Source organism: Bufo gargarizans, chromosome 9 (genome assembly GCF_014858855.1).
Source record: "Bufo gargarizans isolate SCDJY-AF-19 chromosome 9, ASM1485885v1, whole genome shotgun sequence".
In the NCBI taxonomy this organism is placed as follows: domain Eukaryota; kingdom Metazoa; phylum Chordata; class Amphibia; order Anura; family Bufonidae; genus Bufo; species Bufo gargarizans.
Window position 1 is genome coordinate 57,149,537 of NC_058088.1, and position 27,584 is coordinate 57,177,120.

The window sequence follows — 27,584 nt, forward strand, 5'->3', positions numbered from 1 at the left end:
TGTGCATCTTTCATAACCTCAAAATTTTTTACCAGACACCATGGCTGAACACTCCTCATGAAGGCTGCCCACATTCCTGCTGAGGGTGTTATCTGGCTGCTTTTTAAGGAACCCTCAGGAAACTAACAAAGAAATTGTGAAACATAATTTTTTACTCAAAAATGTATTTATTTTTATGGTCACCTGGTACATTGAGCAGTCAATAAATGAATGATATGCATAGTCCATGGCATAAAATTGTGTATAGGAACAAAATGTGGTGAGCAAAACGCAGTGTTGCATTATAAACGTGCACAATTACAGCAACTGCGATGTCACCGTTGTAGAGATGAGCAAACTTCTTGAAATTATTTTGGTCTCTGATTTTGGAAAAAAAATAAAAATATATATATATATATATTCTACAATGCTCCAATTGCCCTAGAAATTGATAGAGAACACTCTAGGGTCTCCTAGGACTAGGCTATAATTTTGTCTTGAGATATTCAATACTCGTGTCCTTTTTGGAAGAACTGGCTCGTCTTTCTCTGCCTCTCTGTGATTTAGGAAGAAAAAAGGGGAGAAAAAAGGGAAGTTTATTCAACCACTCAAGGATCTGGAAAGTAGGCACCGACAGTGGTGGTACAGTAGGTCCGAGTAACGCAAGGAAGGCAGCGAAAGAAGTGTCCAATGAAGGCACTCTATGTAAAAATGAGATACACTAGGGGGGAGGTCAATTGAACGGAGTTCAACTGACCAAGGGAGATAGCTTGGTTTGGCGCTTTTGTATGTTTCTCTAAGTGTGGGTAGAGAATGTAATGTCTTGGTACAGTAGTACACAATATAAAGTAAAATAAAAGTACAAGGTAGATTAAAACCGATAGACAGATAAAGTTCACTTCCCGCTACGGTATCAGCAAGAGATTAAAAACAAGAAATATGAGGGGGGTCATCAGCAGGATAAGCACATAACACCTGTGACTGTTCCCCCCCCCCCCCCCCCCCAGCCAGGATTGTTTGTAGAATCTCAGTGAATGATGGCAGCAAGGCACAGTGCTTCTGATCAAATCACCTTTATTGTATAATATATGGCTCAACGCGTTTCGGGGATCAAGGTTTCCCCTTCATTAGGAGCATCATACTTGCTCCTGATGAAGGGGAAACCTTGATCCCCGAAATGCTGTGATTTGCCAGACAGAAATGGCAAAAAGTTTGGGACGAATTTCTAATTGGTAGGATCAGTCCGCTCATCTCTACAACATTGTACACCCAAAAGCTCCATTTACTGTGTTTATCGCGAAGAGCAATTTCAATCAATGCTATTAACACCAAATCACAATAGCAATCCATAACCTAATGTCTCTCCCATTGTGCCTCACAAAAGAGCACAAATTACATATTTATTTGCACTTTTTTTTTTTTTTTCTTCATTATCTGACCCCTGCTTAGCAATTCCTTTGCATGGGTTACAAAAGCAACTTGATGAGCTTTAATATTGACCCTATGGACAAGATGAAGCGGAAGATTCTTCGTTGACTGGACCTTCTCTTCAAAGTATAGTAAAAACTTTTTATGTTTTATACTGTGCACATACATATCTAATAACAGGCACGTTCCGGTACCTTTTCAAGGCGAAAAAAAACTAAACATTAGTTATTTACCCAACTGTGTTAGTACCTTGTGACATGCTATGTGAGTGATATATGCAAAATATACTATTTTAAGGTCATACAAAAACATTAGAATAGCACTCTATATATACCAAGCCTTCAGCTTCTTCTATGACCCTCGATATGCAGCATAATATAGGAAAGTCCTCCAAATCTGTTGACACCCAACTATAGTTGGAACAAGCAATGTTCTAGAAATGAAGAAATGAGCTTGGGTACGTTGGTCCTCCAGCTCAGGCTACAGAAAGTTTTATTTACGGCTTCCAAAGATTTGGCAAAATGTTTGATTCCTGGCCGGTCTTTTCTTCACTCCATGCTAGATTCCTCTTGGCAATGCTTCAAGAATATTAGGAACATCTCAGTTTGCTGAACTTTCTGTAATATACATTCAAATAAAGATATACAGTGTAGATCTTCTATTCCATCAAAATGGTAATATATTAAAATGTACACAAAATATAACATCAATAATTTTGGCGCCATATGTATATAGTGATTTTACAGTTATGTTTCTACTATTTGGAATAAGGTGGACAAAAACTGGAGTCTGTGGACTGGATCTACTCATACTGTGAAGTACGGATATGTAGGAAGTGCCATAAGGGGCAATATTGGGGGTCTTTTCTAAAGGGGTAAAACTGGACTTTATCTGAGTGTATTGATAGTCCTTAGGAGGTCAAAGTGGTCACATTTGTAGGCCACCCAAACAAATGATGGTGCTGGGTGAAAATTCTCCAAAGGAAACACTTAACCCAAAGTCACTAAGGACAGAGCACCAAAGTGTAAGGCTTTCCTTCTCCTCTGCTCCATTTTGGTAAAGGGGTGAGATTTAGCAATTTCTTTCCATTAAAGAGCTGTGGGAGAAGATTTCTGATGCTGCCGGTTTTCTCCATAAACTGAGATTGGTCTGATCCCACTGTGTGGAGTAGCAGGAGATAGAATACTGTAGGTACCCCAAGAAGAATACATTTTTGTAGATATGTTGCACTATCAAAGAAGGTATTTGACATTTATCGTCCAAAAATGTCTGACCCACTGCTTTTAAAGAAGCAACAGTATTTTTTATTTATTTTATTTTTTGGGCGGGGGAGAAGACGGGTTCCCATGTCTATTTGTGAGAAGATGACATATATTGGACATTCCAAATTCAGGAAATTTCTGTCCAGTGCCAGCTAGTTTGGATCTCTGCAAGTTATTTAGCCATTCATTATAGCACTTGTGCGGCATAGTCATAACGGCCGGGGGGATTTTTCTGTCCTATGTATACCTAAATATTAGCAATAGAAAACACAACTAGAAAGTTTTCCCAAAAAATGATTGAAGTTTTTGCTTCAGCCATTAAGATAATAGTATTTTACAATAAAATATGTATAGTGCATACAGGAAAAATAAAAATACCTGCCTCCCTTTCCTCCTTGATAATGGCACATTGGAGTTGGGATGGCTTGCTGCAGTCTCGTCTAGGCTGATTGCTAAGAACCATAATGAAGATCTACCCCTATTAGGGCAGATGGACATCATAGATGGGTTTTATCTATTTGAGACCATACGCGGCCTGCCACCATTCTGGATGTCTCAAGCCAACCTTACAATGAATGAATAGCATTTTGCTGGCAGCGACCACTATAGGGGAATATTACTTTTGTATGTGATTGTTTGATGGTAACCGAGCTTGGAGCCAAAGTATCTACATACATGTGACTGATGCTGGGCAAAAAATCGCCTCGGGTGATCTCGCTCATGTGCCGTTCCTGAATTGGTCACTCTTGATTGGCCAGCAGCAGTCCCATGTATGTGAGGGTCACTTCACACCTCCAGTCCAGCAGGAACTGGAAGCAGTAGAGATGGGAGCTCAGTACTGGATGCAGAGCACTTGTGACCGCCCTTTTGTTTTTACTTTGGCCGCATGACCATAGGTTGCAGGTCTCGGAGAACCCCTTTAATGAGAATAAAGTCTTGGATCCCTCTTCTCTTAAGGAGGGGAGTGTGATGATCTCAAATAGGCAGTCTAATTTAGACGGTAAACATCCCTATCAGTATTTTCTGTGATTTGCTGATCTCAAATAGGATGACGCAGTGGAAGCATCTGGGCTTTCAGCAGCGCAGAGTATTACAGGAGAGAATGTTGGATAATTTTTGTAGAAGTTAATAGAAAGTGGTATTTGCACATGAGGATATCAGTGACAGCCGTATATTTGCATGCATATTACAGTATCTTTATTTCTATACAGGTCCTTCTAAAAAAATTAGCATATTGTGATAAAGTTCATTATTTTCTGTAATGTACTGATAAACATTAGACTTTCATATATTTTAGATTCATTACACACAACTGAAGTAGTTCAAGCCTTTTATTGTTTTAATATTGATGATTTTGGCATACAGCTCATGAAAACCCAAAATTCCTATCTCAAATAATTAGCATATCATGAAAAGGTTCTCTAAACGAGCTATTAACCTAATCATCTGAATCAACTAATTAACTCTAAACACCTGCAAAAGATTCCTGAGGCTTTTAAAAACTCCCAGCCTGGTTCATTACTCAAAACCGCAATCATGGGTAAGACTGCCGACCTGACTGCTGTCCAGAAGGCCATCATTGACACCCTCAAGCAAGAGGGTAAGACACAGAAAGACATTTCGGAAGGAATAGGCTGTTCCCAGAGTGCTGTATCAAGGCACCTCAGTGGGAAGTCTGTGGGAAGGAAAAAGTGTGGCAGAAAACGCTGCACAACGAGAAGAGGTGACCGGACCCTGAGGAAGATTGTGGAGAAGGACCGATCCCAGACCTTGGGGGACCTGCGGAAGCAGTGGACTGAGTCTGGAGTAGAAACATCCAGAGCCCCCGTGTACAGGCGTGTGCAGGAAATGGGCTACAGGTGCCGCATTCCCCAGGTCAAGCCACTTTTGAACCAGAAACAGCGGCAGAAGCGCCTGACCTGGGCTACAGAGAAGCAGCACTGGACTGTTGCTCAGTGGTCCAAAGTACTTTTTTCGGATGAAAGCAAATTTTGCATGTCATTCGGAAATCAAGGTGCCAGAGTCTGGAGGAAGACCGGGGAGAGGGAAATGCCAAAATGCCTGAAGTCCAGTGTCAAGTCCCCACAGTCAGTGATGGTCTGGGGTGCCATGTCAGCTGCTGGTGTTGGTCCACTGTGTTTTATCAAGGGCAGGGTCAATGCAGCTAGCTATCAGGAGATTTTGGAGCACTTCATGCTTCCATCTGCTGAAAAGCTTTATGGAGATGAAGATTTCATTTTTCAGCACGACCTGGCACCTGCTCACAGTGCCAACACCACTGGTAAATGGTTTACTGACCATGGTATTACTGTGCTCAATTGGCCTGCCAACTCTCCTGACCTGAACCCCATTGAGAATCTGTGGGATATTGGGAAGAGAAAGTTGAGAGATGCAAGACCCAACACTCTGGATGAGCTTAAGGCCGCTATCGAAGCATCCTGGGCCTCCATGCCACACCTCAGCAGTGCCACAGGCTGATTGCCTCCATGCCACGCCACATTGAAGCATCCTGGGCCTCCATAACACCTCAGCAGTGCCACAGGCTGATTGCCTCCATGCCACGCCGCATTGAAGCAGTCATTTCTGCAAAAGGATTCCCGACCAAGTATTGAGTGCAGAACTGAACATAATTATTTAAAGGTTGACTTTTTTTGTATTAAAAACACTTTTTTCTTTTATTGGTCGGATGAAATATGCTAATTTTTTTATATAGGAAATTTGGGTTTTCATGAGCTGTATGCCAAAATCATCAATATTAAAACAATAAAAGGCTTGAACTACTTCAGTTGTGTGTAATGAATCTAAAATATATGAAAGTCTAATGTTTATCAGTACATTACAGAAAATAATGAACTTTATCACAATATGCTAATTTTTTTAGAAGGACCTGTATGTAAGTAGGTGTAGAATACATGTGGCACATGTTAAGTTGTCGTGTTTTTTTTGGTATTTTTTATAATAATGTACGGTAATGGCATTAGACCATATGTTAACAATTTTTTAAAAATCCAATACTTTTTGTTTGCGAGTATAGTAACTGATCTGGTAACACCCTTTTTAATGGCTGCAAATAGGCGATATAATAGGCAATACATACAGTATATATTTCAGAGTGAGCCACTTCAGTGCAGTGTGTTTTACATCTGTTATTTTTTTGTTGGGGTATTAGTGTTTGAACCTAGGGGGCTGACCCGGTGACATTGGTAGCTTAGAATTATTACATGGAGACTTCTAGAAGGCAGTCGGCTGTCTTTGATTATCTTATCTGAAAAGATAAAAGCTGACTTCTCACAAGTTGTGCGAAGTGTTGTCATCGGGACACAAGCAAAAAAAAAAAAAGTCCCCTAGTCTGTAATGTAAAACTTGGCACTGGAAAAAGGTTCTATGTTAGTTAGTTTTTTTCCTAATTTTAAAATCTACTAAAATAGCTTTAATACAGATTTGGTCATCCCCTTAAGATTTTAGGATAAATAAAATATTACCCTTAAAATGACCAAACTGAATAACCTGAGGCTCCAGAGCAGTCCCGGTACGGCCACATAGGATGCTGGAGATCCACAGCCTGTCCATGGGAATTCAACGGCAGCAAAGTCTGCACCAAATGGTGCCCGTTTTGTTATGGAATTCTTGGCAAAGGCTATGTTTTTAAATCTCATTCACTTTGCTGCTACTCTATACTCATTCCGATACCTCGCGCAGCCGTACAGTAGTCATAGAGCAAGGGCAATATAAAAACCTTTTTCGTAAAGTTGAGCATAAAATACGCTATTATATAATATTTTTTCCCGAAAAGTTTATGAACATTGCAATAAAATTTCCAAAACCAATTTTTTAACTCCATTTGCAAACTACAACTGTGCTTTCCCTACCCTGCTGTGCTAGTGGATTACTTTTGATAGCCTACATTTGCCTAGTGCCATAGGTCCCTTTTTTAGGTGGGTTACTTTTTGGTTCCATTCTATAATTACACTAATTAAAGGGCCTTATAGGCACTTAAAGAGAACCTGTCATGTTGAATATGGAGTTTGAGCTGAAGGCAGTCGGTTGTAGAGCAGGAGCTTAGCAGATTGATATATAGTTTTATAGTTTTATGGGAAAATATTCTGTAAAACTTTTTATATATTAAATTATTAATTTAAATTCCTGCTCATTTAGGTCTTTTAATTCAAGGGGGCGGTCCTATCAGTGATTGACTGTATACAGAGTCAGCTGTCAATCAATCATAGGACCACCTCCTTGACTTACAAGTTTTACCGAATCTTTTCCCATATATATCTGCTTTGCTCTTCCTGCTGTCTTCTCAAACACAATGTTCAATGTGACTGGTTCCCTTTAATTGCTTTTTGTATGCAACATAGTTTTAACATTGATGTAGGGAGTAATTTATTTACTTGATTTAAAGGGCATCTGTCAGCATATTTGTACCTCTGAAAGTGGCTGACCTATTTCATGTGTGCTTGGCAGCTTAAGGAATCTGTGTTGGTCCAATGTTTATATTTGCCTGCATTGCTGAGGAAAATTTGGTTTTGATATATGCAAATGAGCCTCTAGGAGCAACTGGGGCGTTGTCATTACAGAGAGGGAGCTGAGCCCATCGCTCCTAGAGGCTCATTTGCAATTAGCAAAACATCAGTATTCTCAGCAATGCGGGCACATATGAACATGGAACCAACACAGATACATGTGCGCTTGGCAGCTGAAGGCAACAGGTCAGCCAGTTTCAGAGGTACAAATCTGCTGACAGAAGCCCTTCAAATCCCTTTGCCATTAAGATTAGAGGGTTGTCCACTGTAGACCATCCTAAGTTGTTAGAAGGGTCCCAAGTGGATAATAGTGTTCCACCAGTGATCAGTTGTGATCTGAGGGGAAACATGGCAGTAAGTGTTCTGTTTCCTTCATAGCCCCACCACACTGTAAATGAGATCAATTCACACCATTGGATAGTCTTGAACAGGAAAGGTCTTCAGAGAAAAAAATATATATCTCTACCAGAGGACCCTCTCTGTTAACTCAAAATTCCCTGATCAAACATAAGAAACTTGTGTTTTTGATTTACCGTTTAATATGGAACGACCGTGTAAAGGGAGGAGTTCTGTATACCCCACACGATGACCTCTTGTGTGGTAGGGAGGGCTATGAACCATACAGGATTTCTCATGAATCCTATATGATGAGCTTATATGTGGTCAGAAGGTCCGATAGATCAAACAGAATGTTCCATAATGTGAATCCTATGAACCCCACAGGATGATCCTTAAAGGGGTTATCGAGGAATAAATATTGCTTATTCTCAGGATAGGTCATCAATATCAGATCAGAGGAGGTTCAACACCTGGGACTGCCGCCTATCAGCTGTTTAAAGAGGCCACACAGATGCTGCATGATGTACGGCACTGTGCTCGGTAAGATTACGGGAGACCATCGCGTTCATCCGAGCTCCGCGAAAAAGCTGATTAAAGTTTGGGAGGTGTCATAACTCAGACCACCACTGTGCATATGTCATCAATACTATTTGCCGGATAACCCCTTTAATGTGACAGTGGGTCCTGTGGACCCCTTATGATCTTTCATGTGGCAGGAAGGTGCTATGACCCCCACAGATGTTCTTATGGAGAGGTTTCAGACTTTTGCCTTTGCAACCTTTTTTTTGTACTGTTCAAAACTAAAATGATTATAATTGTAATCCCAAACCCAATTAATGTCTATTTTTTTCAGTGCTGTGATAATCAAATGTGAGAAGCCGAAGAGTGAATAGGAACCTATCAAACACCATTGAAAACAACAAAAATGATCATTAGTGGCACTTACTGCACAATAAAATAATAGTGAGAACGAGGCATGTGGTACCATACATGTTTCCTCACAAATAGTGTTGGTCGAGCACCAAAGTGCTCGAGTAGAATACACCACGATGCTCGGGTGCTCTACAGAGCACCTGAGCATTAGACCAGGCACCCCCTGCTCTATAAAGGGGAGGGTGTCGGGACTCTAGTTCAGCTTAGGAGTCCCTGCTCTGACTCCTATATAGCTATGCCCATATGAAAAGCAGAATCCAGCTCAGTCCATATATGGAGTCAGAGTTTGGGGACACCCAGTGTATTTCAATCTAATTTAGCCTCTATTTCTGAAAAATTTGACGGGATTAGAACTCGCAACCTTTTACATTACAGCCAAGAATCTTAACCACTACACCACAGAGCTGCATGGCCAGTTCAAATCCCACCAGAAACTTTTCAGAAATAGATGCTAAATTTAAATATATATTATATTGTAATTGCAAAAAAATTCAAATATATATATATATATATATATATATATATGTGTGTATGTATGTATATTTTAGTAATTGCACATTTTTTTTAATTTACAAAAAATAAATATATATATATATATAAATTTTATTTAGCCTCTATTTCTGAGAATTTCTGACACTATAGAGCTACATGGCCAGTTACTAAAAAGAAATAAAATATGAATCTTCTGCTGTATAGGAATACTTACTGGGCATGCAGCTCTATAGTGTAGTGGTTAACATTCTTGGCTGTAATGTAGAAGGTTGTGAGTTTGTAATGTAGAAGGTTGTGAGTTTGAATCCCGCCAGAAACTTTTCAGAAATAGAGGCTAAATTAGATTTAAATACACTGACTCGAGCATCGAGCTCAAGCACATGCGATATTCGGCTGAGCATGCTCACCCAACACTACTTACGAACCAAGGATCATTCCTGGTTCTTGCAAGTAAAAATACTTCAAAATAGTCACAAATCCTCGCTATAGTAAACTCCATATATAATAAAACTTTTAACTAAAATATTAGACCTACAAATTAGAATATCTTTTGTCCCTGTCACAACTGGAAGTCAAAAAGTAGCAATATTTTACTGGATGTCTCTAACACTGTCAACAAAAAACATTTTAGAATTTCGCCCCCCCCCCCGAAAAGACGAAATCCAGCTTGATATTAAGGACGTTCCTTTGATATAGAATTTTTTGTCAGCTTTCTGTTTCCCTTCTTCCCTTCTGAGCTGAAGTTCTTTGCACACTCAGCGTTGTTCTTGTTCTATTGGTTGAGGGAGCAGTGCCAAAATCTCTTTGGTGTGTCTGGAGACTCATGTAGCTACCATCCGTCCCTGGTGCCTGGAGCGTGACCTCTCCAACGCCGGTACCCGATTTTCTGCAACATAACAACAAAGCATTAGGAAAGATTATTATAATTTTTTTGTCAACAGGTCTTCAAAGCATCCGTAAAACTATTAGAGATGAATATGTAAATAGTTATCTGGAAGGCAAAACACAGTGCTGCTGCCGGGACAGGTTCAACAGCTCTACAATCAGCATTAAATTGATCAGAGAAACAGGGGTGATAAAAGCAAAGCAGAATGTGCTAACACAGTTCCCTTGGCAATAACTGCATGCTAAACAAATGCAAAGGTAAAGTTGTCATTTCTGGAAGGAATTTGTGTAACTTCATCAGAAGACACTTCAATTACCTGTTAAAGTGTGAACACAGAAGATAGCGAGAAGACACAGAAGCCGAGGAACTTATCTAAAAGAAAATCTCCTTGATCATTTCCTTTATGCGATACATTAACCTAGATTATGCTGCAGGACTGTGAAGATTTTCAGAAATAGGGTTTTTTGTTTTTATGGGGAGTCTTAGAGGTGAGAAGAACTTGTTTCCTGCCTATGAAATGTGACTGGATGACTGCTAGCCAGGTGGATTATAGAAAAAGATGGCTGCTTTGTTCCAAAAACCATGTCACACCTGTCCACAGACTGCAGCCAAGCTGTTGCAGTACCCAGATACAGTACAACCATGGACAGGTGTGACATGGTCTCTGGAAGAAGGTAAATATGTTTTTCCAATCCTTGACATACCTTTTCATCTCAGTTCCTCTTACTAACAGTTGGTCCTTACACTAGAGGGCTGTTTTTGAGGTCCTAATGCTACATGAGACATAGAAGATAGCAAGGTCGTCATCAGAGGTATTCTCTTCTGATAAAGGCTAAACTTTTGACATATTGGCCCCAAGTGACCATTATTGACTTTGTTTGGGAAAGTAAAGCCCCAGGACCAGTGATCCTGCTTCCCATCAAACAGCTATGTGTATAATATGATGGGGGTGGGATAATAGGGTTAACTATAGTCATCCCTGAGATTTTAGGTTCAGGGTAATATTTGTCATGAGCTGTTGAATGCTCTGCTACCCCCTCACCATTGTGCAACTTTAAGCACTTCTTTCCATGAGGTCCAAGACGTCAAAGTCTTAAATGGGGTTTTCGGACATTTCCCTACTGATGATCTATCCTCTGGATTGGTCATCATTATCTGATCGTGGGGGGTCTGACATAAGGGTCAATCAGTTGTTTCAGATGGCATCGGCAGTAGAGCCGCAGCTTTCTCTCAGCTTTTACTAGGCCAGTGATGACATGTTCATTGGCCACGTGGTCTAGGCACAGCTCAGCCCCATTGAAGTAAATGGGGCTGAGCATGATACCGAGCACGGCCGCTATACAATGTAAAGCACAGAGAAGGCCACGGCGCTCACAGGAGTGCCAATGCCTTGTTAAACAGCTGATTGGCGGGGGTCCCAGGTGTCAGACCCCCCATCAATCGCATATCAATGACATATCCAGAGGTCAGACTGATTTCTAAGCCTAATAAGATGACAATTCATGTTCTTCAGAAAAATAACCCTTCTCGGCAGTCATATCATTATTATCATAGGCCAAATTACAATTACAGACGTCAGATAAAACAGGATCCGCCATTTAACTTAACCCTTCTCTTCTTGCGCAATAACCTATGCACAGGTCACAGGGCATGCCCACAACACTCTCCCGTAGAAGTCAGCACGCAACTGTTGGCAGCTTCTCGAGCAAGGTGTTTCCTCCATAATCAAGTACAAAACTTTAACAAAAATAAAAAATTATGTATAAATTAATGCATACCCTTTTAATAGACTGCAATATAAACCTCTCCCTTGGTATATTGTCACCTGAACCCTACAATGGAACCATCTGAAAGAATACAAATTGCTGCCTTTTTGATCAATGAACATGGTAGAAGGTTGCTCCCCTGTCACCTATGGTCCACACTGTATAGTTACATCATTGTCTACAAAAGGAGGGACAGGTCACACAAAAAAATCTCGACCAATTCCCAACCAGAATAGAAGCAAATTTCTCATCACCGAACAAGTGTAGAATTATCCCTGCATTTCCTAGCGTAACTTGCATTAAAAATAGATTGGACTCCTCGGGGGACGTGCAGATTAATTAAACATTATCCATAAAAAAGTACTTTAAAAAGCGTCTGAATATTACTTAAATATTGTTTCATTACATCTAATCTGCTTCCTGTAATACATTCAGTTAAAACAGTCTACGATACCATGTATTTGTTCGGCTCGCGTAACGTCATTATCATTAGCATACGATGTTACAGCTGGAAAAAAAATGTGCATGAACCTGCAAGTGAGTTAAGTTTTCTTCTGTGAACTTGTATGGTGGCATCTAGGCACGTAATCACATCCTTGAGTATTTGTTCATGCACAGAATGCTTGCCTGGGTTGTAGCAACAAAAAATAAAAATACAAAAATCCCTTTTTATTTTGTGTTCAAAACGTTTTCCGCATGTCATGTTTTTGTGTCTCTATCGTGAGAGTAAATGGACCATAGAGTATAATGGAAAGAAGTTTTGTGTTCAGGCTTATGCAGCTCAGCCATGTTCTTGTGTAAATCATCCCGGTGTCTGCTTTTGACACAAAAACAATATAGAAAAAAGAAAAGAAAAAATGAGTAAGTAAAAAAGGTGGTGGTGCAGCCTTGCTCCCTGTGTGATGGAGCCTGTAGCAGTGCGGCCTTGCTTCTGGTGTCATGGTGCCTGTAGCGGTGCAGCCTCGCTCCCCGTGTCATGGTGTCTGTAGTAAATATGCCTCAACCAGGCATTTGATCAGAATAGATCTTTAAGAGTCAATTAATTTATTTTTTTCTTTGCTTTTTTCAATTTTTTTAGAATAAAACATAGCTAGTTTATTTCCCCATTGTGCCTGTCACTGTAGTTCAGCTCCATGAAGTAATTAAAGTCATGTTGCCCTCTATATATTCAGTCAGTGGAAGGTTCATGGCACCTGCACCTCAAAAACATCTCTAGTAGACACCCCCAAAAACCTCTCATTGTTACTTCGGTTGTTACTCCACTCCACTGTGAATAGAGAATAACTTGTTAGATTGGTGGGAGTCGTACTACTGGCATCACCACCAATCATGATAATGGGGGCCCCGTACCCCCTGAAAAGAATAAGCATCTGGTCGCACCTGCGTGCTGCCACTCCATTTATTTTGATCGGCGTTCCGGAGATAGCTGAGCACTGCTGCCTCCCCCTGGGCCAGTCATGGTGCTTCCTCCCCAAGCCAGTCAGTATGCTGCTGCCTTCCGCCCTGAGCCAGTTACACTGTCTCGGCCCCGAGTCATTCATGGCGCTGCTGCCTCCGCCCTGGGCCAGTAACGGCACCTCCACCCTGGGGCCAGTCTGGTTGCCTCTGCCCCGGGCCAGTCGCGGCGTCCCAGCCTCTGCCCCGGGCCAGTCGCGGCGTCCCAGCCTCTGCCCCGGGCCAGTCGCGGCGTCCCAGCCTCTGCCCCGGGCCAGTCGCGGCGTCCCAGCCTCTGCCCCGGGCCAGTCGCGGCGTCCCAGCCTCTGCCCCGGGCCAGTCGCGGCGTCCCAGCCTCTGCCCTGGGCCAGTCGCGGCGTCCCAGCCTCTGCCCCGGGCCAGTCGCGGCGTCCCAGCCTCTGCCCCGGGCCAGTCGCGGCGTCCCAGCCTCTGCCCCGGGCCAGTCGCGGCGTCCCAGCCTCTGCCCCGGGCCAGTCGCGGCGTCCCAGCCTCTGCCCCGGGCCAGTCGCGGCGTCCCAGCCTCTGCCCCGGGCCAGTCGCGGCGTCCCAGCCTCTGCCCCGGGCCAGTCGCGGCGTCCCAGCCTCTGCCCCGGGCCAGTCGCGGCGTCCCAGCCTCTGCCCCGGGCCAGTCGCGGCGTCCCAGCCTCTGCCCCGGGCCAGTCGCGGCGTCCCAGCCTCCGCCCCTGGTTAGTAACGGCTTCTCCACCCCGAAGCAGTCAAGCCGCACTGACTGCACCCCGGGCCAGTTGCAGAGGATGCAGCACCTCATAGTGGCACATTAGTCTTACAGGCTCTGGGCTGAACACTTGAGCCCTTTACTGTTGAAAATGAACTTCAATAAAATTCAGGGGCTAAAAGCACCATTTAAAATTACATGGCAGTTTCATGACAGTCAGGGTTGAATTATAGGGAGCACATGTGCTCTGGGACCCTATGCAAGTGGCAATTTTTGGATAACTACTTTATCTATGTGGCAATATTATTTTTTCCAGACAATATGGCAATACCATATAAATATACATATATTACCAAAAGTATATATGGTACAGAGGTATTACATGAATCTCCTGAGCTCCAGTGCTTAACTTGTACCTGGTTCCTCACCTTATACATGTCAATTATAATACTTGTGTCTTCTTATGGGGTAAAGGGATTTATAGGCCCCTTTAGTCACCAAGGACCTGTATGCATTTAGAAATGAAAATAATGGTAGAGCGTGTATGTCCTCTAAAAAATGCATAAACCTAACGTGGCTGGATCCTTGGAGTGACTGAACAGAGCCAAAATGCCCTAGAGACAAAAAAAACATCCATTTTCAAGATGTGAAAAGGCTGAAATGTTGTATTTACCAAAAAAGAGCCATGCAGGTCGTAGCCAAGAGCAAAGCAATTCTGGAGCAGCAGAAAATGCAATTATATAAAGTTCTGTACAGTCATGCCCCCTCTTCCTCCTTGTGTTCAGCATATGTCAGCCGCCTAATAATGCCATGCCTGATAAATATTAAATATATTGTTTATACATTGTAATGCATGGCCCAGGGCTGTATAGATCTGAAGGCATTGCTGGTAGCGAGAGTAGCATGTAAGCTTCACTAGGGCTGGTGGGAACTTCTTTATCTAGATGTAGAAGAGTTGAGTTTTTCATTCGGGACAATTCATTGTGACGATCATTTTCCGTTATGGCTCATACACGGGACTGCAGGGAAATCAACTGCAAAAACAACAACGTAAGGTCTTGAAACTAGAAATGTTGTTCTCATTTGTTTTTCTCTGATTAATGGCTTTTGTCCTGAAAGAACTTGCTGCAGATGTGAGGCTGGCTTAGCTACTTTTCTAGCTTTGCTACAAAAGCATGTTTAAAAGGCAGAAAGGCTTTTCTACCAATCTGCTATGTGACAATAATGCAACATCTCCTTCCTATTCACCTTCAGCAATTTTATTTTACTATTTTGGATCAACTTCAGACAGAGATACCTCCAAAGTAAACTTCAACTGAAAGTGAGACAAGAGAATTACAACATCCTACAAAGCTTACATCCCTCTCATTTAAACATGCAATCTAGTGATCTTTCTAGGAGGACAAGAGAACCATAATGTCTCAAAAGAAACTTGTCTTACTTAGTTGATTTGCCTTGTGAAGAATTCTTTGTGGTGCTCTTTATCATTAGGGAGACCAAAAAATAAGTATTGTTTCCCAGGCAAGTGTATGGAAATCGCATATCTTTATTCGGCTGGCATGAGAAAAAGTTTGCATTCTTTTCTGTTTTGAAGAAAAGCTAATTTAAATATCTTTCCCAGAAACCCAGAGGGGCATCGCCTGGTCTACAATACTGCACACGCGTACTCTCTGTACAATTGGCTCTCCATAAGCCTTTGTAGGAAATATAGTGTGGTTGGGCGGGATGGTGAATTGTGTCCAGAATACGAGAATCACATTTGTGTGGTACTTTTTAATTCACTAACGCTCAAGTGTTGCATAATAAAACATTCTGCAAATTTGAAAATATTTTTGGGGTCTCCATTCTGCACCAAGTTCATAATTTCTGCTTGCTGTCAATAACTGAAAACATTTGTGTGTGCAAAAGTCCCAGGACTATGTTCAGAATTGGCAGATTTGTTGTGGACAGTGGCGTACCTCCAAAAGAGGCCGACCACACAGCTGCTATGGGGTCCGTGGAGAAAAGGCCCCGCTCACTAACTACTGTCCGGCTCCAGTATAGTATCCCTATTATCAGTGGAGAAAGCTAAAGGACCATGATGAGGTCATCACAGGTCCTATACATTGAGCAAAGAAACTGCACAGAGCATCATCAAAGGTCCTTCAACCAACATCATGGAGAAGACCTGCAGGATGACGTCTCCACTGAGACTAGAATGGAGCGGTAAGAGGAGGTCCTTCTCCTTTCTCTTCCTTTGCACCCCATTCCCTATTTATTTATATATTAGTACTGCAGACAGTTACTCCCACTGTTACATCATGTACATTACACAATAACCATAGTATATAACTGACCACATATATCTGTACACAAAGCACTGTTATACCTTGTACTTGTCACATCAGTAAACTTCTGTGTGTGTGTGTGTGTGTGTGTATGTGTGTGTGTGTATATGTATATATATATATATATATATATATATATATATATATATATTGTAGGAAGGCTCAAGGGTCAGTCATTGACGGAAGGTATGTGTCACTGAGATACCTGGCCTCAGTGAGGTAAGAGCCGGTAATTTCATGTGTCAGCGGTAGCTAGTGCTGGCTGAAATGGTTTTGCTATTTAGAATGGCTGTAAAGCCTATCCAGGCCGGCTCTTACTGGAAGCAGCCAAAGTGCAGGGTGGGTGGGTGGCTACTCCCCAAGTTCCAGGCCGGGTTTTGGTTTGGGCTATAAAACACAGGCAGCACTGTCTGGTGGTAGGAATTTACTCCTCTCTGACAGTGAAGCTCTGTCAGTCTCTGTGTTGGGACCTGGGAGTTTGGGCCTGGGTAAAGGTCTGCTACCTTGTTGGCGTGAGAGCAGGCAGTTTCTGCTATGTCCAAGGACTTCTGCATTGTTGCATGGTGTGAACAAACACCAGACTCAAGGTGACTGTTTTCCTTGAAACTGACTTTTTGTTTTGCTTATCTCCTTATGTGTGAATAAACACCGAACTGTTTAAGTTAAAGACGTTGTCGTTGCCTCTGTACTGTGTCCGCAAGCCTGTCTACCAGAGCAAATCCCCACAATATATACTCACGGCATCAGTGATGACGTCATCGCGCTCGCTGCAGGTCCTTATGCGGGTTTTCTGCAATCAAAATGGGAGCTGATGGCCTCTAAGCGAGCAAGTGGATGAAGTGAGTATAATTTAATATATTTTTTTAACCCAGGATTAACCCCCTGAGCACCTGACTGTGAGTCTCACAGGCCGCAAGCAGCGTTGAACACGGCATCTGAGGGGTTAAATTACAGGGGCGGGGCGATCACAGTTCCCCATCATTGCGCCAACTCCATACAATGAAAAGCGATTTGTGACTAATTCGGATCGAATCAAATTTCTTGACAAAGTTCAGCTAAGCTGCCAAATCATATTTTTAAAAACTTTGCTCATCACTAACGATGAGGTAGCGCGCCACAGCCATTCTACTACATCTGTTCCATCTGCTCTTTTCAATACCAACTTCTCGTATGGCAGAGCGGTATTTAGGTGCCCACCTCCCTCTTCCTGCAGTGATACCTTGTAACAGGACAGGAGAGTGATTTGTGCTGCAGAGGCATGTCTACACTGGATACAATTGTAACAAACCCTATTTACTGACAGCAAGCAGAGATCTTAGAAAATGTTAAAAATGAAAAACACGAAGGGTGCAATTTATCATTCCCTGCACTCCAGAATTCTGCCTGCAAAAAAGTTGGAAAATGTGGGACTTTTTTTGCTCAAAAACATGATGTTTTCATCACCTGGTCCTGTGTAGAAGGCGCAGCAGTTGCAGAGAGAGCCGAGCCTCTAGGTGTAACGGCAACGCCCCCGTTGCTCCTGGAGGCTCATTTGCAATTTAACAAAATTAAATTTTTCTCAGCAATGTGGGCACATATGAACATGGGACCAACACAGATGCCTTCAGTTGCCAAGCGCACATGTAACAGGTCAGTGTCATATGGACAAAATTGCTGACAGATGCCCTTTGAACCCACCACTCCTTAAGGGGAAAGCATTAAAAAGCTTTGATCTGACCTGTAAGTTCGTACCTGATCTCAGAACACAAACTGCCAACAACAAATTGCTGTACACACATGATCTCCATACACATACTACATTTCCAAGCATACACTGGATCACTATGCATACCAGATCTCCATACACACTGGATCACTATGCATACCAGATCTCCATACACACTGTCTCTCTGTACATACCAGATCTCCATACACACTGGCTCTCTGTACACACCAGATCTCCATACACACTGGCTCTCTGTACACACCAGATCTCCATACACGCTGGCTCTCTGTACACACCAGATCTCCATACACGCTGGCTCTCTGTACACACCAGATCTCCATACACGCTGGCTCTCTGTACACACCAGATCTCCATACACGCTGGCTCTCTGTACACACCAGATCTCCATACACGCTGGCTCTCTGTACACACCAGATCTCCATACACGCTGGCTCTCTGTACATACCAGATCTCCATACACACTGGCTCTCTGTACACACCAGATCTCCATACACGCTGGCTCTCTGTACACACCAGATCTCCATACACACTGGCTCTCTGTACACACCAGATCTCCATACACACTGGCTCTCTGTACACACCAGATCTCCATACACACTGGCTCTCTGTACACACCAGATCTCCATACACACTGGCTCTCTGTACACACCAGATCTCCATACACGCTGGCTCTCTGTACACACCAGATCTCCATACACGCTGGCTCTCTGTACACACCAGATCTCCATACACGCTGGCTCTCTATACATACACTATATCTATACATACTGGATCTCCTCACGCACACTAGTTCTCTATACACATGCTAGAGCTCCATACACAATGGATCTCTGTACGCACTTGATCACCTTACACATTCTCCATGCACTGTTTCTCTATACATAGACTATATGTATACTGGATCTCCTCACACACGCTAGGTCTTTATACACATGCTAGATCTCTATGCACTGGATCTCTATACATAGACTATATCTATACTGGATCTCCTCACACATGCTAGATCTCCATACGCACTAGATCTCCATACACATTCTCCATGCACACAGTACATCTGCGTAGGCGCTGTATCTCTTAAAGGGCGATTGGGCAATGTCTTTCCGTGTTGACTGTTTACCAGCTCGTGGCCACTTACAAGCTCTACGGCTGATGAAACTTTGACTGGATGTTCCATCAGGGCCCAATAGACACAATCTTCTCTGATACACGGTCCCCTGGGTGATTATTGAATTCTAGTTATCTACAGACGTCAGCTCGTCCTGATTAACCACTTCACACATGGAACAGGAACAACAAGCAACTGGCTGAAGGTTTGAGAGGTTCTGTCCAGGAAAGAAGTAGTTAAAAATGCTGTAAATAATACACGAGAATATGGATCTTGTAACGGGGAAGCTGATAGTCTGAGGACAGAAACAGGTGCATATGACAGAAAATACAAAGGACTGAAGCCACACTGCCACCTAGCATCGCCCAGCCTCTCTGCCGCCTGCCTCTTTTGTTTCTGCTTCTCCTATTACAGCTTTGTGACTCTCAGACTCCAGGCAATCCAGCCTTGTCAGATATAGCTTGCAGCTCTCGGCCCCTGGTGCAAAGGCTTTACTTTGGGCCCCTAACCTAATTGGTGCCAACTTTGCAATCTTCTGTAAAGGATTCATATGCAATGAGTACATCAAATATTCCTTTTCATGTGTTCATGTATGCCCAACCAACATGTGGCCCCTCAAGACATGATGGGAGTTGTAGGCTTTAACAGCTAGAGAACCACAGGTTGGAGATCACAGATTTATAAAGCTCTGCATGCATCACTGGGCAAGTACTATAACTGTGGGTTCCTATGAGACCCTCCCGGGAGTCATTGCAACTACTACTTCATCCGATTCCTAAATAATGTTCTTTGGGTATAAACGCCTGTAGCGTTCCTGTAGCTGCTGCTGTATTTCGGAGGTTCATGTACGGTGAAACCTTAAGCTAGAAAAGCATTAATACGTTTTGACTTGTAGTACCTCCTCTGACCACCTGGTGTGCCGTTAAAGAAAACCCTGTCTATAAACAGGGAACATTAATGTGGTATTCCAGTTATGGAAGGCTATCCCCTATTCACAAGACAGGGGATATATAGATCGGTTGGGGTCCTAATAATGGGACCCTCAAGATCACGGGAACAGAGTCCACATACCCTGTGGAACCCCACCGAAATAGACAGAGCAGCTTGTCAGAAATGTGCTCCGCCACTCCATTCATTTCTAGGAGTACAGCAGTCTTCCAACCAGCCATTCTGCCCATTTTAGTGGGGCTCCACAGGGGAAGGGCCCTCATTCTCGTGATCGGTGCAGGTCCTAGCAGTAGGAGCCCCACCTATTTAATTGTTATCCAATATCTTATGGATAGAGGATCATTTTCTGAGACTAGAGCTCCCCCTAGTGGTGGAAATATTTAATCTATGAATTTCCATTTTCCGAATTCACTTGCTATTGATGCTGGTGGTGGAAGATGGGTGCCCCATTACAGGTTTTACTACAGGCCCTATGTGCTAATAAACCCCTAATCTGGGAAGTTTCACAATTTTAAAGGGGTTTACAGGATTATCTTTATTTCTTCCAACTGCAGTCTGCCACACAAAAACACACTCAACCTGTGGACAGGCTTGGTATACAGTGTGTATATAAACGGGCAGGCACTCACCTTTCTGATATTGCAGGAACACAGTCCAAGGGGAATCAAATATACTTTGATAGGGACGCTCTCACACAGTGCAGCCTGCCGGCGTTTACTCCATATGAGCCACAAAACGGTTGATGTGCGGTAAGAGCCTCAGTGAGGCGTTCAAGCGAAATACCACATTGGAGTATACTTGTATATTATAAAGATTTGACTGCCCGGGTCAGTTATTACCCGTATGCGCAGTGGAATCCACTCTGCAGCACTGACATTTGATATGTTAATATAGAAAAGGATTACTAGCAACCATCACTACTATTCTATATGATTGCTAACCGCTCCAACTAACGTGGTATATAAATGTGTATTACTCCACTAATGACTATCATTACTCCACATTATTACAAACCGCCTCAACTAACGCTGTGAAGACTGTGTATCAATCCTGCATTGCTAAGCACGGATTATCTGGGATATTTGCCACTTATATGTGGAGTGAATATATTCAGCTGCATTGATACTGTGTATCTAACCACAGAGAGGTTTTGTACTGGGCATCATCTATATTCAGCATCAGAATTAACTGTTTTGAGCAATGGTCTTTATAGCGTGTACTACGTACTAATCACAGTTCGCCTATTAATCATTACTTACAATTAGTACCTAACGGTTCTCTGACATTTGCAGACACTTTTTTTTTCTAGCTGAGTGTATTTACTATATATCTCTTATATATATATGAATTTCTGTCTGTCTGTCTGGACGTTCTTTATGCGCGACCAAACGACTGGACCGATCTTCACCAAATTTGGGACACAGGTGCATCAGGTGTCCGGGAAGGTTTTAGACCGGGTCTCAGCTCTCAAGGACGTACCGTTCCTGAGATATTCCCCAAAAATAACCCAGATTAGCTAATACAAGCCTGCAAGTCTTTCTGTTCAAATCCCAACTGCCATAAATACAGTTTTACTCCAGGTTTTTAAAGGGGTAGGCACAGTGGAGGTCACTGTTATTAAAGGGGCGGGCACTGTGGAGGTCTGTGTAATTAAAGGGGCGGGCGCTATGAAGGTCTCTGTTAAAGGGGCGGGCACTCAAAGTCACTGTTAAAGGGGCAGTCACTGTGAAAGTCACTGTTAGAGGTGCGGTCATTGTGAAAGGGGCAGCCACTGTGAAAGTCACTGTTAAAGGGGCGGTTACTGTGAAAGTCACTGTTAAAGGGGCGGTTACTGTGTAGGTCTCTGTTAAAGGGGTGGGCACTGTGGAAGTCACTGTTAAAGGGGAGGCCACTATGAAGGTCACTGTTAAAGTCAATGCTAAATTGGCGATCACTGTTAAAAGGGAAGCCACTGTGGAGGTCAATGTTAAAGGAGTGGGCACTGTGGAGGTCATTTTTAAAGGGGTGAGTACTGTAGAGGTCACTGTTATGGGGGAAACTGTTGATATCTTTTAACGACACACGGAAACATAAAGTGAAATAGATGAAATATACCTGTGCAAAGCCAGGTCCTTCTGCTAGTTTCTCATGTATAAAAATTAGTTTCTGTCGGTCTGTCTGGATGTTCTTTATGCGCGACCAAACGACTGAACCGTTCTTCACCAAATTTGGCACACAGGTGCAGCAGGTGTCCGGGAAGGTTTTAGACTGGGTCTCGGCTCTCTAGGACGTACCGTGACCTGCATTAGCCAATAGAAGCCAGCAAGTCTTTCACTCATATCCCAACTGCCATACATACGGTCACATGTCCCTTATGAGCCAATAGAAGATCTCGGGTCCTACTTCAGGTTGCCATAACAACTGATCACAGGTTTCAGCAAGTCGCATGTCTTTAAATATGCATTCATATGACGTATGACGGCACAACTACACTGCTACATGCATGGGAGGCAGGGGCCACTATTAAACGGATGGTCACTGTTAAAGGGGCGGTACTGTGGAGGTCACTGCTAAAGGGGCAGGCACTGTGAAGGTCACTGTTAAAGGGGTGGTCACTGTTAAAGGGGCGGGCACTGTGGAGGTCACTGTTAAAGGGGCGGGCACTGTGGAGGTCACTGTTAAAGGGACGGACACTGTGGAGGTCACTGTTAAAGGGTCAGGCACTGAGGTCATTGTTAAAGGGGCGGGTACTGTAGAGGTTACTGTTATGGGGGAAACTGTTTATCTTTTTATGACACACGGAAACATAAAACAAAATAGAGTAAATATACCCGTGCAAAGCTGAGTCATTCTGCTAGTGTGATATATGTACTGATCTAGTGATATATTATCACTATCTGGGCATTAGTGTGAGCCTATTCAAATATAATGTCTCTACTGAGATATATATATATATATATATACACAACCCCTTTAATTTGAGTATAATTTCTAGTATAGGTAGCTACTGGGTTCACTAATGAAACATCAGACCCTGGCTATTATATATACCGAATATATACATTGTATCATTTATACACATTGTAGCATTTTGCTGTGGTGCTGAGGGATGAATTGGTGCAGCAGGGACAGTGCTCCGACCTCCCCCCTGTCAGTGTGAGTATTTTATGTGGGGCTGATGAATGAGTTCCCCCTGAGTCTTCTGTGTTTCTCAGCAGGAAAACTGTCACTATTTCATATGCTTTTTCTTCTTCTTCATTGTACTTTGAATAAGTCACGCAAGTAATTTTCAACCTAAAATACAAGACTGTGTGGTAATTTGGAAACCAGTTGTCCAGAAATGCCATTAAAGTCTTTCTTTATTAAAAATAATTGGAGCAAGGGGTAACGTTAAAGCATTTGCAGAGCTTCATGTGAGGCATGAGCTCCTGGGATCCAGTGTAGGATGGACCTAACACTTTTAGTGCTGGGTGAGATTGCTACGTCTAATCCCCCCCCCCCCCATATCGATGCCCCTGAGGGGATGCACAGGATCCCAGTGGTCAGACGCCTACTGACCAGACACTGCTCATCCCCTATTCTGTGGATAGTGTTTAACTTAATAATTTTGTGCAATCCCATAGAATGTCAGACTGGGGTTCCTTGGGCCTACTAATTATTCTCAGGACCCAACCCCCATATCAACATTAATATCTAATAGGTTTTGAATCATAGAAATAGACACTAGTGGCAAGTGATTATCTCTAAAGGCAGCTCCAATTTTATTTTTTTCTCCTTGACCTTTGATGACCACCATTGCATCAGAGCTTGAGGATCCTCTGGTACTGTGGTGGCCAGTCCAAGCCTGATATCATACAAATAAAGGGGTTGCTAGCAGTCGAAAAAAAATTGTCTAAGGACTCTCCAGTTTTGACAGGGTGTGGTTTATCAGGATATTCGGTCCCCCTAGGAAGACATGAGACACACAACGGACCCTAGTATGAACACCTCAAACCATACTCTGATCATTCAGACCCCAGATCAGACTCTCTTAAATGACTCTCCTTGGTCTTGCGTCTTCTTCTGCAAGCTAGACTGTCCATTCTGGGCATTGTTTATAATGTTCTGGTGCTGACCAATGTCCGTACGTCATGTGTGATGGCGTCTAGAGCTGAAGAGGACCTCGTGGGGGAAGACAGGTGAATAATTGTTACGGACTGTGACCTAATGGATTAATACAATTGATATGAGCCAGTCTAAAAGACCTAATATATCTGTGGTCCCTGTGTTTTTGCCTGGTTTAAAAATATTCCTGGATTGCCCTTAAAATGAGAGATAGTCTTGGTAATTTTGGTCATGACCACATAATACCGCAGATGTACATGAGGATAATGACCCTTCCAAGTGTCCTCTTATGGGGCAGAAATCCCTCTGATCGCTAGGTCCTTGGTGTGACTGCTACATCTGCCTCCCTATAGTGATACCCTAGGAAAGGAGATTTACCCGTAATGACAGCCACTCCTGCTATGGCCAATTGGAATGACCATTTATTCTATGGGCATGTTGTAATTTTACAAAACTTTCCTGACAGTATCAGTGGCCAAACACATGGCGATCTCATAATCACTGGGAGGTGGCTTGCTTTTGAGAAGGGGAATTGGGTCAATTTGCAGTAGTGCAGTAGTGCTCTGCTACATCCATGTTTTTTGTCTGTTGCCTCATTACTTGCTTGTTACCACTATTACTATACATGTATATAAATATAAGGCACTGATCTCTCTGCATGGATATATGAATGCTAAGTATCATCTGATGTTACTATGCGTCAGTGCAGTGAATGATGAGAGTATAAATTGCGGATGATAAATCCTCAGCCTCCTGCCCAGCAAGAGCTCTGCATTGGAAGGTATATATGATGCCATTTTTCTTTGGATGCTTGTAAATCAGTGCTGGGAAGGATCCAGCAAGTGCTACAAACCATGAAAAGCTAAGCTCTCGATATGAGTGAACGCCCCGAGATATAGAGACAGAAGAGAAAAAGCCGGGTCAGCTTTATCGAAAGTTCCACATGCATGAAAAGCGGCGCGGATTCTCTGCGGAGGACACGACTGCAGATGTCTCATTCTTTATGCACTTTAAGAACAAGCCTTTCCCTCACACGAGGGTCTGACCTACTTGTCAACTATGCTTCAAGGTAATCTGCAGAATCTGCCCAGCAGGGCAGGTGCCAGATTATCAGAAAGGAAGGGAAACAAAGATATCTTCACATTGTCTTCCTTAAATCATACATAACACTCGGCGGGGAAAGGGGGAGACCTCCTGGAAGAGCAGGCAAATGTTCTGGAGGTCACCACAAACAACCTCCTGATGTCAAGGAGTTCCAGGACGTTGTCTGTAGGGATGAACGAACCTGTGGAAGTTCAGGTTCGGCCGAACTTCAGGTCAAAGTTCGGGTTCTGGGCCCGAACTTGACCCTAAACCCGAACTCCATTGAAGTCAATGGGGACCTGAATTTCACTTTATTATTTTCCATTACAACATGGCTATATCGGAAAATAATAGTATTCTTAATACAGAATACAAAATATGGCCATTTAAAAAAAAAAAATAAGAAAAACTCACCTCATCCACTTGAACGCGCTGCAGCAGCTTCTTCTATCTTCACTGAACAGGACGTGCGATATGCGTGATGACGTCACCATGTGGGAGAGCACGGTGAAGTCGTTGCGCACATCGCAAGTCCTTTGGCAGGTCCTGTTCAGTGAAGATAGAAGAAGCTGCTGCAGCGCGTTCAAGTGGATGAGGCGAATTTTTTTTTTTTTTTAAACCCCTAAATGACCATATTATTTTCTGATATAGCCATGTTATAACGGAAAATAATAAAATCGCCCGAACACCAATCCCGAACCTGGCCTTCGGTGAAAAAGTTTGGGCTCGGGTTCAGGTACCTGAACTCGCAAAGTTCTGTAAGAACCCGAACTTTGCAGTTCGGGTTCGCTCATCCCTAGTTGTCTGCAGTGACACAGTGGAGGTAAGTGCAGCAGAGGACCAGAGGCTAACATTTCTCAGGGGGCCAACCAAGCCCTCCTAGTGGCCACTGTCCAGGTACATAATGATCTGAAGTTCTCGACATTATTAATGCTAAGAGGATCTATGCACTTGGCTGGCCGCCGCAGGTACCCTCCTGCACTTGACTGTATCGCCATCCTCAGCATGGTGATAGGGCAGTATTTCATGCTACACTGTGGTATTTGGTTTTGCTGGGGCAGTATTTTGTGCTGCACTGTGGTATTGCTGGCCTTGCCTGCTCGTATTGCCCCTTCTTCTGTCAATTTGGACTGGCCTACAACATGGGACCACTTTTAGTTTTTTTTTTTTTTCCAGGGCCACGTTATGTTGCCAGTTATTATGTGTAGAAACAATGGAATACAGCGGAGAACTCGGACGCTGCTGTTTATGGCGACCAGTATAATGATACTGGCATAAGGTGGGCACATTACCACGATTGGTCGTATGCATGGGGCTGTACTCTCTTATTATCTCCTTTTATAGTCTTCAGCATAGAGTTTCATGAGGGTGGAGGCCTGTTACCAGCCTTGTTATCGGAGTCACTGCTGCTGGTAACAGATGCCAATAATCCGGATATTACTCATATAACCAGCGCAATGATACAATCTAACTTCACTCAAACCTAAGCAACCTGACAACAGGTAACTCTGGTCTCCCACTCCCCAACAAGGAGTAAGATATGGGGAGTTAAGACCCACCCTTAGTCGAAAGACCTTTGCCCTTGCATGTTGATCTAATGAAAAGCTGAATGTTTGGCTTTTATGTTAAAGGAGTTTTCCACGATCTTTATACTGATGACCTATCCTCAGGATAGATTATTAGTATCTGATCGGTAGAGGTCTGACACCAGGGACCCCCGTCGATTAGCTGTTCGAAAAGGCAGTAGAGTTGGCAGTATTGCCGCAGCCTTCTCTGTTTTTCCTATGCTGAGTGACGACACGTTAATCGGTAATGTGGCCAAGTGAATGGGACTGAGCTGCGATACCAATCACAGCTGCAAGTGTTGAGCGAATTGAGCTTTGCATCCAAGGTCCGAAGTTGATTTGTTCAAAACTTTGTTTTAATGTTGTACGGAGATGCGTCTCTGTACTGCATTCAAATGTATGAGCTCCGTCGAGGTGAAATTTGTTATCACCGAAGTCTCGCAAGTTTTCGATGAATAACTTCTGACTTTGATTTTTTAACTTGAAAACCATTTTAAAACTTGAATCTGAAGTCTGCTTCGGCACCGTCTGGTACTTCCAAGTTTTAAAATGTTTTTCAAGTTTAAAAATCGAAGTCTGACCTTATTCACCTAAAACTTACGAGATTTTGTTGAGAAATTTCACCTCGCCCGAGCCCATACATTTGGTAGACTGGTCTTCATTCAGCATTCAAACAAAGTTTTGAACGAATCGACTTCAGATCTTGGATCCAGAGCTCGATTCGCTCAACACTAACGGGTGCTACAGAATGTACAGAGCTGTGCTTGGTGAGTTACGAGAAAGCCGTGGCGCTCACAGGAGCGCACAGCCTTCTCAAAACAGCTGAGGCAGAGGGGGGGTGTCCTGGGTGTCGGACCCCCACCGATCAGATACTGATGACTTATCCAGAAGATAGCTTATCAGTAGCAAAATACTGGAAAACTCTCTTAGGGTACTTTCACACTAGTGTGAGTTCCGTCCTTGGGGCTCTATACCGGAAAAGAACTGATCAGTTTTACCCCCATGCAT

At 43.1% G+C, this 27,584-nt stretch overlaps 1 protein-coding gene across 4 annotated transcripts in view; it reads right to left on the reverse strand.

Annotated features, from left to right (window-relative positions):
• Window positions 1-9,246: 9,246 nt before the first annotated feature.
• The window catches only part of DIAPH2 (diaphanous related formin 2), a 1,273,340-nt gene continuing 1,255,002 nt past the window's right edge, over window positions 9,247-27,584 (reverse strand). For all 4 annotated transcript variants that reach the window (XM_044268818.1, XM_044268816.1, XM_044268815.1 and 1 more), the window contains one exon: window positions 9,247-9,842. In XM_044268818.1, the coding sequence (XP_044124753.1) occupies window positions 9,778-9,842 (65 nt within the window). In that variant the 3' untranslated portion in view covers window positions 9,247-9,777. The remainder of the gene's footprint in view (window positions 9,843-27,584) is intronic.